General features: G+C 55.1%; 1 protein-coding gene across 3 annotated transcripts in view; it reads right to left on the bottom strand.

The window, feature by feature from the left end:
* DNMT1 (DNA methyltransferase 1) overlaps positions 1-12,451 on the bottom strand; it is a 53,310-nt gene that overhangs the window by 8,823 nt on the left and 32,036 nt on the right. For 2 of the 3 annotated variants that reach the window (XM_027547790.1, XM_027547789.1), the window contains 14 exons: positions 11,600-11,773; positions 9,687-9,908; positions 8,632-8,824; positions 7,249-7,333; positions 6,926-7,054; positions 6,483-6,765; positions 6,025-6,166; positions 4,543-4,709; positions 3,987-4,164; positions 3,127-3,322; positions 2,651-2,814; positions 2,407-2,523; positions 1,548-1,638; positions 792-1,150 (listed from right to left, as the gene is read on the bottom strand). In XM_027547790.1, coding sequence (XP_027403591.1) covers positions 1,119-1,150; positions 1,548-1,638; positions 2,407-2,523; positions 2,651-2,814; positions 3,127-3,322; positions 3,987-4,164; positions 4,543-4,709; positions 6,025-6,166; positions 6,483-6,765; positions 6,926-7,054; positions 7,249-7,333; positions 8,632-8,824; positions 9,687-9,908; positions 11,600-11,773 — 2,173 coding nt within the window. In that variant the 3' untranslated portion in view covers positions 792-1,118. Of the gene's footprint in view, positions 1-791; positions 1,151-1,547; positions 1,639-2,406; positions 2,524-2,650; positions 2,815-3,126; positions 3,323-3,986; positions 4,165-4,542; positions 4,710-6,024; positions 6,167-6,482; positions 6,766-6,925; positions 7,055-7,248; positions 7,334-8,631; positions 8,825-9,686; positions 9,909-11,599; positions 11,774-12,451 lie in introns of those variants that run through there. The other variant, XM_027547788.1, reaches the window with a different exon arrangement.

The raw sequence follows: 12,451 nt of genomic DNA, 5'->3' as shown, positions 1-12,451 counted from the left end.
TCTTGTGATTAAGGCACCTGTGACTTGCATGGCATGTTCCAGTAGAGGCGCCACCGAGTACCCTCCTGAATACATAGAGGTGGGGCACGTGCTACTTGACGTCTTAACAGTGGCCCTCTGGGGTTTGTGCTGGTGAGTGACACTTGTTTGTCTGCTTCTGCTTCATTGTCATTTTATACAGGTCTTTCCCAAAGATGAGCCAAAGAAAAGGTTTGTTCCTCTTAGAATTCAGTCAGGCTGAAAACATGGAAAGTCCACCTAACAGATTCTTAAGTAAATACAGGGTCTGTCTGGGGGTGGCAGGCCAGGGCTCCAACTGATGATTCTCTTCTTGTGCCACCATCTGTTGTGTGGGGCTTCTGGCCTCGTGGTCACAAGACAGTCACTACACTGCCAGGCATCACAGCCCACTCCAGACCAAAGAGATACAAGGCCACGAGGAAGGCCAACTAAGGCTTCCTGGGGACTTCCCCAGTGGTCCAGTAGTTAAGACTCCATGCTCCCAATGCAGGTTCGATTCCTGGCTGGCGAATTAAGACCCTGCATGCTTCACAGTGTAGCTAAAAAATAAATAAATAAAAGGCTTTCCTAAAAACACCACCAGCAAGTTCTACTTGCATGTTATTGGCCAGCACTGAGTCACAATCTCTACCCCAAATACACATGGAGTGATCTAACTTCAGACCAACACCTCTGTGGGGTCACACTTGGCACTAAGGACCCCACTCTCATCCTGCCTCAGTGGAGAGGCAGCCAGAAGTCCCTCGTAAATTGTGAGTCGCCACCCAGGGTGATTTATAGGAGAGATTTATTTGAAGAAATATTACAACATATAAAAACTACATAAAGTCTTAATTTCCACTTCATACAGTGGTAAATTTTATATAATGCGTAATAAAAAACTTTTAAAATCCAGAATGGACAAAGTACTGCACAGTTTGATCACTAAGTCAAATTAGCCGATAGGCAAATCTCACTGAAGAGCTTCATGTCAGCCAAGGCCACAAACACCGCATACGACACATCTGAACTGACTGATTGACATGTGAAAAATACAACAATATCAGTGCACGTTGGGGATCTCTGGTGGCAGAAACATGGGTGATAGGAGGAGAGAACTAGTCCTTGGCAGCCTCCTCCTTGATTTTAGCTGAAGGGAAATAAAAGGGAGAGTCACTGCAGGGAACGTATGCTACAGTAAGCAACAGACAAGTACGACAGGTACATCAATCAGGAGCTATGTTAATACCCAGGTGTCGATGTTAAAGGATGACCAGGTAAGAACCTGTGGCAGCTCTGTATCAACATTCAGAGAGACTGAGCACTACTCAGGTGTCCCCTAAAGGCTTCTAAGACTGCCTGGGTTAGCGTCCACGGTGGGCCCAGCCGAGCCAGACTCTGCCACAGGACAGAACCGGGCCCCAGTGCCTGTCCACTTACCCACCCGCCTGCCTGCTCAGTCTCACAGCAACCCTGAGAGAGACGCGAGGCCACTGGGTGGGTCGCCCCAAAACATCACACCCTTGCCGAGTCCGCCCCCACCATACCTGAGGCGCTCTCGCGCGCTTTGGCCAACATGCAGCGCTTGATCTCCAAGCCGATGGCTTTGGCCAGTGGCGGCGGCACAGCATTACCCACCTGCAGGAGGGAAGGAGGGCGACACCTGGTTTGGCATGGCTGGAGTCAGCACCAGCCTCCACTCAGACCCGGGCACTGGGTCCCTGGCCTCAGGCTCACAGAGGCCTACAAAGCCCTTCCACTGGACCCTCTTCCCACCCCGAACACTGATGGGTCAAGAATCAGCCAGAGAAAGGGGATTTAAAGGGCTTTAGAAAATCTTAGAATCCAGATACAAAAGCCACCAGGTCTCACTTCTGGCTGAAAGTTGATACTCTGGGAGAACAGCATGTTGAGGGGGGTGAGGGTGGTGTGAAATGGGAAAGTCTCGCTGTAACCCCAGCCATGCACCTGCATTACTTGGATGTACCTTAATTAAGAGCCAAAACTAGTACTCTGAGGAACAGGAGGAAATACTGGTTCATTTCAATGCTTAGTGACAAAACAGTGAATTTGCACCACCACACGCTCAGCCTGCTTTGTGTGATGTGCTGGAAGTTTCCTTTGGGCTAAATCTCCTTCAGCTGTCAATAGCAACCACACACTTAGTGATTCCGCCTGACCCATGAGGACCCGAGGCCCCAGGGATGGCGGGTTACCCGCTTCTTACCACCACCCTCCTGGGAATACTGAGGCCAGCCAGTCAACCAGCTGTGGGGGTTCAGCATCCCCTCAGAAGTGACCGTGTGAGCCAAGCTCCCCACGGACCCACCCCACCCTGGTCTCCTCTCGACGGGCCTGCATCGTGGGAGCTGCCGGCCGGCCCCGCCTCAGCGTCCGTCCACTGACCTGCCGGTGCTTGTCCAGGATGTTGCCGAACAGCCGATAGGTGTCGGGGAAGCCCTGGGAGCGGGCGCACTCCCGGACGCTCACCACTCGGTGCTGCTCGGGGTGGAGCACGCGGCCCTGGGAGCGAGAAGCATGGTGGGGGAGGGTGTGAGAGGCGACCACCTACGACCGTGCCACCAGAAGCCCACGCTGGCCCTGGCCAGCGAGTCCGTCCCCACCAGGCCCGAGGGGCCCGCAGACCTACCTGCTTGCCCATGGGCTCGGGGTTGGTGACGGTTGTGCTGAAGAAGCCGTCCCACTCGAGACGCCCGTAGAGGCCGGCCCAGTGGTTGTGCCTGTTCCCAGTGTGGGGCAGGCACCAGGGGATAAGGGTGTTAAACTGTCGGGCCGCAGGCTCACAGGGCTTGCCTGCAGGGAGAGAGGGCTGTGATGGGGCCGTGGGAGCGGGGCGTGAGGACAGTCCACCGGGCGGAGCCTCCCTATAAGCCCTGCTTTCAGCAGCCTTTATTTAGAGCAGGGACACCCAGGTCTGGTGGGTCTGCACCCAGCTCAGGGCCACTGGGCTCCTGAGCCCCTGCACCTCCTGCTGAGAAAGCCTGAGACCGTGCCCCTTCCCTTGAGCCCCCCGCATGGCTGCAGACCCTAAGGGGGCTGGAAGCTTCGCACCAAGCAGGAGGAAGCCATACCCAGAGGCCAGGGCACGGGGAGGGGGTGCCCCACCTTCCACACAGGAGCAGACCCCACGGAGGGCGCCGCTGCTGCTGCAGCCGTTCTTCTTGTCGTGGTAGTTGTACCGCAGCTTCCGGGCCAGGGTGCCGTCAGAGAGCCGCACCTCAATGTTGGGCAGGTCACGCCAGTCCGAGCCCGGGGCCAGGGGGATGTGCCGCATGCGGGCAGCCACCAAGGCGCTCATGTCCTGGAGGAGCACAGCAGGCCCGGCTGTCGCCCAGTTCCGGGAGCACCCAAGCAGGAACCATGGGGGCTGGGTGCTGTCATGGTGGGCACTGGGCACATTGGAGGCGACTAGGAGCCCCCAGGGGCTTGTATCTCACTGGGGGAGACTGACAGTAACCCCAGTGCACAGCCTGGAGTCATACACGTGCATTGACATCTCCAGAGCGGGGATGTGGAATAAGGGGGGACGGGTGAAGGGGCGGCTTCCGGCAAGTGCAGGGAGGGTTTGGGAGGAGCTTGCGTGGCACAGGTGGAGCCAGAGGAGGGGAGCCCTGCGGTCTCCCAGAGAACAGGGGTGGTGAGAGACGCAGTGGGAGACAGTGGCCATTCCAGACCTATTCTAGGAAAGGAGTATAAGGTCTTCCTAGACCTGTTACTTCAGAGTAATAAGCTCTGATGAACACTTCCCACGGCCAAGTACTGTGGTGGGGGAGGGTGGTGGTGGTGAGGAGGAGGTGAGGTGGTGAGGCTGGGGGCCGGCTGAGATATCGCTGGTCTACCGGTGAGGGATCAAGAGCAGAAGGAGTGGAAGGGGAGGTGCAGACATCAGCTCCCCCAGCCCAGGCTGGGCTCCACCCGCAGCTCTGTCCCCAACAGGCAGCTGTAGGGAGGCCTGCTCTGGTCACCTTGCAAATATGATCCCTGAGGATGGGCTGGTACTGCGAGCCCCGGAGCTGCCTCTGGAACCAGGACTGGGGCTCCCCGTTGTATGAAATCTCCAGTGCCGAGGCCCCGTTCCGGATCTCAGGGAGGTCGGACATGGTGTCCCGCACGGTGATGGTTCGGAAGGGACCCGAGCTCAACCTGCAGCAAAGCATGGAGGGTTGGCACCTCTGGGACACACAGCTACTGTCACCTGAGTTACAGCTGCTATCCCCAACGACTGGCACCATCTTCTCCAGAAAAGGGGACCTCAACTCGTGGTCAAAGGGCTACCCGAGGTCACCGGGGCAGCACTCTCCTCAGACCCTGTGTAGAGTGTGGGCTCTGGCTGTGGCCCTGTACTCAGGGTGCTTGGGCAGGATGAGCCCAGGGGGCAGAGCGTTCTGGGGGCACACTGGACCCCACATCACTGCTCCGGGCCCTTCTCCGGGCCCAGGCCTTGTCACTGAGGTCCCCCGGCACCACCCTGCTCCCCCGAGCCTCACCGGCACCACGACCACGGGCGGGCAGGGCTCCTACCTGGTGATGTTGCTGACAAACTTCTTGTCGTCCACCACGACGCTCAGCTGGCAGGCCCGGGGTGCGAACACATGCAACGGCTCCGGGAACAGCGGGAGTGGCTCCCCAGGGGCTGCAGCCAGGATGATGGCTCGCCTCCGAGTCTGGGCCACGCCGTACTGACCAGCCTATGCGGGGAGGACCAGAGATGCACAGTCAGCGGGCACCCTGACTCGCTGGTCCAAGGGCTGGGGTCCGTGGCATCTGACTTTGGGGAGCAGCTGGCTGGTGTGAAGCTCATCCAGAGAGCCCTTAGTTAAACCACAGTGCTAGTGCTAAGTTGCTTCAGTTGCGTCCGAATCTTTGCAATCCCATGGACTGCAGCCCAGCAGACTCCCCTGTTCATGACATCCCCCAGGCAAGAATACTGGAGTGGGCTGCCATGTCGTTCACAGGCTTACACCTAACCGGAGTGAGGCCAGAGGGAAGGACAAGAGATCCCAAGAGGTGGCCGGCAGCCCCTGGAGGAGGTGGGAGTGAACTCAGGAGATGCTCTCAGCCGGTTCTTTAGACACATGCGGGTGCTGTGGTCTTAGCCCTGGGGAGGAGAGCGGCCAGAGGAGACACCAGGAGCCACGCCTCCTGCCTGGCAGCCCCCAGTCACAGGGACAGAACACGGCCGCCAGCGAGGCTTGTTCAGTGAGGCTGAGACACTGTGCAGACCGACTGGGAGGGCCTGGGGCCGAGTGGCCACACTCTCTCCTCCACACACTCACTGTTTTCCAGCCCACTCTTCCTCCTCTTTCAGCACTCGTTTCAGTTTTAGTGATGCCATCAGTTACTGAACAGGCACACACAGCGCAGCTGCTCTTCAGAAGAGGCCTTGACCCCTCTGACCACCCCAAGGCCCTGTCACTGCAGACACAGCCACTGAGAGCCCCCTGGAGTGTCACCATGCACACCCTTTAGGTGTTCATAAGCACGTCCATTCACCCAGAGACTCGGCTCTTTAGTCTATAAAACAGTTTGGTCTATGTGTGGTTCCTGACCCACCCTGTGTGGGACTCTAACTGCTACCTGGAGTTCCACAGCTGGGCACCCCTACACCCCATCAGTGGAAACGAGCTGGAAATGACGCGGCAAAGAGGTCTCTTGCACACGGCCCCTCAGGACTTACTGGGGTCCTGGCTTTGAGTTCCTCCAGAATCTCAATGCCAAAGGCTCCACAGTGCAGTGTGGGCCCCAGCATCTGCCTCCACCACACTACAGGTCATCACCCTATACAGCCTGACCCTTTGAGGGGTTTTGTTTTTAATTTTTGGCCACATTCAGCAGCATGTAGGATCTCAGTTCCCCACCAGGGATCGAATCCACACCCCCTGCAGTGGAAGTGCTGGGGAAGTCCCCTTTGGAGCTCCGTGTTCGGTTAGGGACAGTTTGTTGCAGCTCAGGGATGGCCGCTCCCGTCTCTGGCCTCTGCATCTGCCCCCAACCTGGGCCCACCTGCAGCACGCCAAAGGTGCACTGGTAGCCCATGCGGACCAGGCAGCGCAGCGTCAGCTTCAGGACCATGGAGCGCTTGAAGGAGACGAAGTTCCGAACGTTCTCCAAGAGGAAGTAGCGGGGCCGGTAGTAGTCACAGTAGCTGTGGAGGACAGGAGTGACCGAGAGAGTCAGCTCCACGCCTGGAGAGAGCAAGAAGGCCTCCTTGGCCAGAAGTCACTCCCAACTGCTTTGATGCTTGTCAAGACACACCTGCCGGCTCTCAGGGTCTCTCCCTAGTGGAGACGGAGCCGTGAACCCCTGAAGGCTGAGACTGGCGCCTCGCTCAGCAGCAGCCTTCTGCAGGGGTAAAGGCTAAAGTGGTGACTGCTTGGCCCCGGCACCAGGCCTTGCAGGGGGCAGGCCATCTAGTTGCCCTTAGGTGGCACTGAATGCAGAGGGACTTTCGCTCTGTTTACCTGAGGAAAGAGACCACCAGGGAGTTCTTGAATTTGGAGTAGGTTCGAGAGTTGAAGCGGTTCATGCCGCTGAAGCCCTGGCAGGGCGGCCCGCCGCACAGCATCTCCACGTCTCCCTTCTGAGGCAGCTTCTGGCCGCGGGAGTTGGTCACCTCCCCGGCCATGACCAGCTTCAGCAGGACGTTGCAGTCCTCTGTGAACACCGTGGACCCAGGGTTGTTGAGCCGGAATGCCTGGGCCGCAGGGTCCCACATCTCGATGGCCCAAAGTGTCTCCGAGATGCCTGGGTGGGGGATACAAGGACACAGACCTGTCATGAAATCCCCAGAAAGAGACTCTCTAGTCGGAGCTGTGACCAGGGCCACAGAGGTCTTCCAGACACAGCCTGCCTGATCGAGTTTTTAACAGGTTGTGTGGAGAGACCCCCCCGCCCCGGAGCGCACCTGCTTGGTGGAAGCCTTCCGACAGTCCCCCACAGCCGGAAAACACGTCCAGGGTCCGCAGCTTCGGCAGTTTGATTTCTGTCTCCAGTTCACTCGGCTCACACGTCTGAGATTTCGTCCTGTTTTTTCCTGCAGGAGATGGGCCCCAAGTCAGAGCAGTTCCTGATGGGCTCTTCTCGAAGCCCCTGGTGACTCAGAGTCCACCTCATTTTGAGGGAGGTAACGTCAGAGGCTGCTCTTCCATACTGATTGACTCGTGAGTATCCGAGCTAGAGGACACACACTTGAAGAGGAACCTGGGGGGATGACACACCACGACATACCTTTCCCCTTCCCTTTCCCTTTATTTCCGGTGCTCCGGGCGTGGTTCGGAGGATCTTCAAAGCTTTTGCTCTTGGCGTTATAGGCCTGAGGGGGAAAGAACCACAGTGGTCTGCAAGAGAAACACCAGCTCCCCTCTCTAACAAATAGGCTTTAAGTTAATCTGATAAGAATACACTTCATCTCTCCCTAAGTATGGCCAGAAGCCAAGAGGGCTTTGATTCTAATAGAGAAAAGGGGAAAAGTCTATTAATAAAAATGTTTTATGTAGCTGACAGAAATTCCTGCTATTTTAAGTACCTGGACTACTCATTCTAAAAATAGGCAAATGTCATAATCAGGCTGTACAGACCAGACCCTGGGGGAGACACGGGTTATCTTAAGACCATACACGCCTGTCACAAAGAAGCCATGCTCAAACAATTTAAAAGTGATTGGGAGGAAAAAAAAAAAAAAGGGATTGGGAGAGCCTGGTGGGCTGCCGTCTATGGGGTCGCACAGAGTCGGACACGACTGAAGTGACTTAGCAGCAGCAGCTTAAATCAACAGACTCCTGGCTCGTCTCTCTCTCAATAACCAGGCCACAAGCTCAGCTATGAGGCTGAAGGGACTGGGGGCAGGGATTCATCTCCTGGGGCTAGAGGTCCATCTCCCTAACTCATAGACACTGACCAGACCAGCAGAGGCCACCTAACAGTCTACAAAAATTGTTATTTGTGTGTGAGTGTATGTGTGTGTGTTAGTTGCTCAGTTGTGTCTGACTCTTTGCAATGCCATGGACTGTAGCTCGTCAGACTCCTCTGTCTATGGAATTCTCCACGCAGGAATACTAGAGTGGGTTGCCATTCCCTTCTTCAGGGACTCTTCCCAACCTAGGGATTGAACCCAGGTCTTCTGCATTCCAGGCGGATTCTTTACCGTCTGAGCCACCAGGGAAGTCTGAGTTACTGCATTGCTGCTACGCTGCTAAGTCGATTCAGTTGTGTCCGACTCTGTGTGACCCCATAGACGGCAGCCCACCAGGCTCCCCCGTCCCTGGGATTCTCCAGGCAAGAACACTGGAGTGGGTTGCCATTTCCTTCTCCAATGCATGAAAGTAAAAAAATAAAGTGAAGTTGCTCAGTTGTGTCTGACTCCTAGCAACTCCATGGACTGCAGCCCACCAGGCTCCTCCATCCATGGGATTTTTCAGGCAAGAGTACTGGAGTGGGGTGCCATTGCCTTCTCCAAAGTTACTGCATTAGGATGTTAAAATATTTTGTTTTGCTTTAAGTGTTAAATTCCAGATCAACCTGAGTGTCACAGACTCGTGCTCTGGGTAAGTAAACTTCTCGGGTGCTGTGTCTGACCCAGAGGCCCTCCCTGCAGTGAGCCCAGGGCCCCACCTCGAGAAAATAGAAGCGATCGGGGCCACCAGCGGAGAAGTCCTGGAGGCACTGAGGCAGGTCCTCTCCGTACTCCACAGTGCAGCGGCCCTGCACGGCCTTGAAGTCCACCACGGCCTCCTCATCGCTCCAGTAAAGCAGGTTGATGTCTGCGTGGTAACTGGCTGGGGTAGACTTGTGTGTGTTCTCCGGCCTGGGAGTGCAAGAGTCTTTGTTAGTTCGTTTGTCGCAAGTTGAAAATGAATTAAATGGCATATTCCTGGGGATGTGCTCATAGGATCAGTGGGTAAAGACTAGGCCCCATGCCTCACTAAGTCACCTTGATTTACTAACCCCCTTAGTTGGCACTAAACACCACAAACTAAGTGGGATTTCTTACCGTGAACTCAACTAAGGGTTTGCTTGCTCTTTATGCCTCCAAGAAGACTGGGTGGGCCTGGGTTGAGACCAGTTGCTGACCTCCTATTGAGAAGCATGTCTAGAGCTGCCTTCTTCCCCCTATGCCCGCCAGACTCCTTGTTCTCTCAGTACCTGTTATTTCAAAGACTTCAGAAAAACTTTCCTGTATGTTAGCTAAGAAGTGGAGCAACTGTAGACCTATCTGTATGGATCAGCTTCAGTTTAAGCTCCTAAGTACTATTAGGATCCCAGAAACTCAGTGAAGCCAAGACCTTGGGACAGAGAGAAATCCCAGAAACGGAGAAGAGGGCCTGGAAAGGACAGGACTGGCAGTAGGGAGGGGGCGGAACACAAGGCAGCTTAAACAGATATCAGGGTTTTGATGGCACCTCAGACAGAGCCCAGGATATTCCATGCCTGCCTTGGTCACACTCTGGACCTCCGCTCCCTGATTTCTTTTGGACAAAGCTCTGCAGCTTTAAGACAGGAATCCAGGGCTGTGCTGCACAGCTGTAGTGATCCTCAGCACCCACCAGGTAATCAGGAACACCTGGGAGGACACCTCCACCCCTGCCCCCCCCCAGACCACCGTGTATGCGATTCACTACCTCCCACGACTCAGGCAGAGGCCCCTGGAGGGCAGAGCCCTCACCGACCTGTAGAACTTGTTGACCCTGATCTTGATGTCTGTCTCATTGGGCCGGCCGTTGCTCTTCTTGCTGCAGAAGATCTCCTTTATGCGGCCAATACGGTAGGGCTCAGGGGCATCCAGGTTGCTGCCCTTGATGTAGTCAGAGTACTTCCGGTAGTGTTCTGGATACAGAGCTTCGTCCACAGGCTCCTTCCGGGGGCGTTTCACAGGACTGGACAGCTTGATGCTGCAGAGAGGCAAATGCTCTGAGTGACTGAACGTGAAATGTTAGAAAGTGGTTTGGCGTGACTGACCTGTGATAATCACTGTTTAAATTCCAGCGCCTGAACTAACGCAGCTCAGTACCCTGATCACAGATTCAGAGATTCAACCTCATCCACACTTTGACACAGGTATTCCCCATCTGTGCTCTGGGTCTCACTGCTGAGGTTGTTCACATTCTCCCTGCACCCGGCCTTAGGGCAGGACTTCCTGGCAGGTGATGTGTTCAGCTCCATGGGTGTGAGCAGCCGTGATACACAAGCCCTGCCCTGGCAGGAGAGTTGCCAGTGAGCCTCCTCTTGCCTCAGACAGGCAACTTCTGAGAAGGCAGAGGCCCTGTCAACCCAGGTCCCTGAGTGACACAACAGTCTGAGTCCCCTGAACCACAGTGGGCACACAGTCCAGGCAAGAGGTAAACTCCTGTGATCTGAGAGTTGTGGCCGTGGCATAAGCTACATTCTGACTGAGGCACTAACCTCGGGGCACTGCTGGAGAGGCTGGGGGAGAAGATGGGCAGTCTGGGCTAGCCGAACCTGGCCTGGCCATGTACTGGCGGAATTAGGCCATCACAGCAAATGCCAAGCTGCCAGGACCACAGGGCCACACTCTGAAGACAGGAAGTTAAGCAGTTCAGGAGGGCAGCTGCCGTGTGTTCCCACCAGGCCCCCCAAAGTCTATCAGGCCCCAGAGACCCTCTGAACACCTGTGCTCTCACTTTTGGCTGGGCCAGGAATACCTGGTCAACAGCCCTACAGGGCGGCCTCCCCTTCTAGGCCAAGAACTGGTGTTTCAGGGCACCATGTACACCCACTTCACGGGGCTGGGAGGACTGAGGCTCTGCAACTCAGTACACGGGTTGATTGGGTTGAACCCATTCAGTTGAATGGGTTCCAATGAGGACTCGAGGAAAATAAGTCGGGAAACTGAGCTAAGCTTGCCAAAATGCTGGTTGTAAATCCAACCACACACTAGTTCTAAGGACCAACAAGGAAGGGATCAAGTATGGGAAATATCTGTGGCTTTGATTTTTCCCTGAAGAGCTCAGTCCTTTGATGTGGAAGTCTTTTGATGCAATTCCCAATTACCAAGCAGTAACTCACAGTCAGCCTTTACACTAAGCCAGGCGCTGTGCTAATAAGCACCTTTTTTTTTTTTTTTTTCTTTTGAATTTTAGATTTTTTTGGCCACACCATAGGGCATGTGGGATCTTAGTTTTCTGACCAGGGACTGAACCTGTTCCCCTTGCACTGGAAGGGCAGAGTCTTAACCACTCAACCACAAGGGAAGTCCCTAATAAGCACTTTTAACTCACTTATTCTTAGAGGCCTGGCAGGCAAGACAAGATACTCCTCTCCCCATCTGATAACGGGAACTGGGGGCAGGGTCTCTGACATGACCAGCTGGGCAGGAACCCATCACTGACCCCAGCATCCTCCTTTAGCCAGCTGGCTCTGTCTGACTTTCTTCACAGATAGCCTCACTGCCATAGAAGGACAGTGGCTCCACACAGGACCGCTGGATGGCATCTGCTCACCACAGACGCCAGTGCGACGGCTCGACAGCAGCTGGTAGTGGGCTGACGTGGGGGGCACATGGTGGAGCCAGCCTGCTGCTGGCCCGGAGCGCCCGGCCCCGCTGGCTTCAAGGGGCACTCACTTGAAGGTGAAGGCCTCGGGAGGGAGGTACACGCCATCGCCCACCCGGTACTGGACGCCGTTCTTGGTGGCGAGGCTGTAGAGGACGCGGCCTTCCAGGTCCTGGAGCTGCTCCACGACCCTGGGGATTTCCTTCTGCCTCATTTCGGCCAGACGTGCACAGCTTGCGCAGAACCTGAAGGAGAGGTGGACAGAAACCAAAGGCCCTTGAGTGGCTGGTGGTGACTGTAAGCAGCTGCTGCTGGCGTATTTCCAGAGACTCCGGTACCAAGAGGAAGTATGCACGGATGTTAGAAGGCACTGGCTCTCCTGCACTTTTATGTTCACACTGATTGGGGAGCAAAGCCCAGAGATATGCACACCAGGAAAATGTCAAGTCAACCCCACTTCCGAGTAGCTGACATAAAAACCCAGAGACATTAGCAAATGGCCTAGAATCTGGTTAAGAATCCAACATGAATGATAATGCAGACCACGGTAAAGCCAGGAACCCAAACCATGTCAAAGGAGGCTCACACTATTATCTCTAAAGGCTGAAGAAGGATTTGGTAAAATACAACATTCCTGATTAATAAACCCTTCAGAGGAGAGTTAGAGTGCCTTAAAAACAGATCAAACCCGAAAGCAGCCCAGGCTGACTGGAAGTACCAGAGGCAGCTCAGCAAACCCTCCCAGCCTCACTCCCACACACTGCTCATGATGGAAGACTCCAGTCACCACCTTTAGTTAAAAAAAGTGAGGTATCAAGGTTAGAAAGGAAAACAGGAGCACTAAGCATTTAAGAAGCAAACCTCTCTAAAAGCATTAGAGTTAAATGGAATCAAAGACCTCACTTATGAGGAAAGACATAGAT

Source organism: Bos indicus x Bos taurus, chromosome 7, assembly GCF_003369695.1.
Source record: "Bos indicus x Bos taurus breed Angus x Brahman F1 hybrid chromosome 7, Bos_hybrid_MaternalHap_v2.0, whole genome shotgun sequence".
In the NCBI taxonomy this organism is placed as follows: domain Eukaryota; kingdom Metazoa; phylum Chordata; class Mammalia; order Artiodactyla; family Bovidae; genus Bos; species Bos indicus x Bos taurus.
This window is presented reverse-complemented; position numbering and strand designations above follow the sequence as displayed.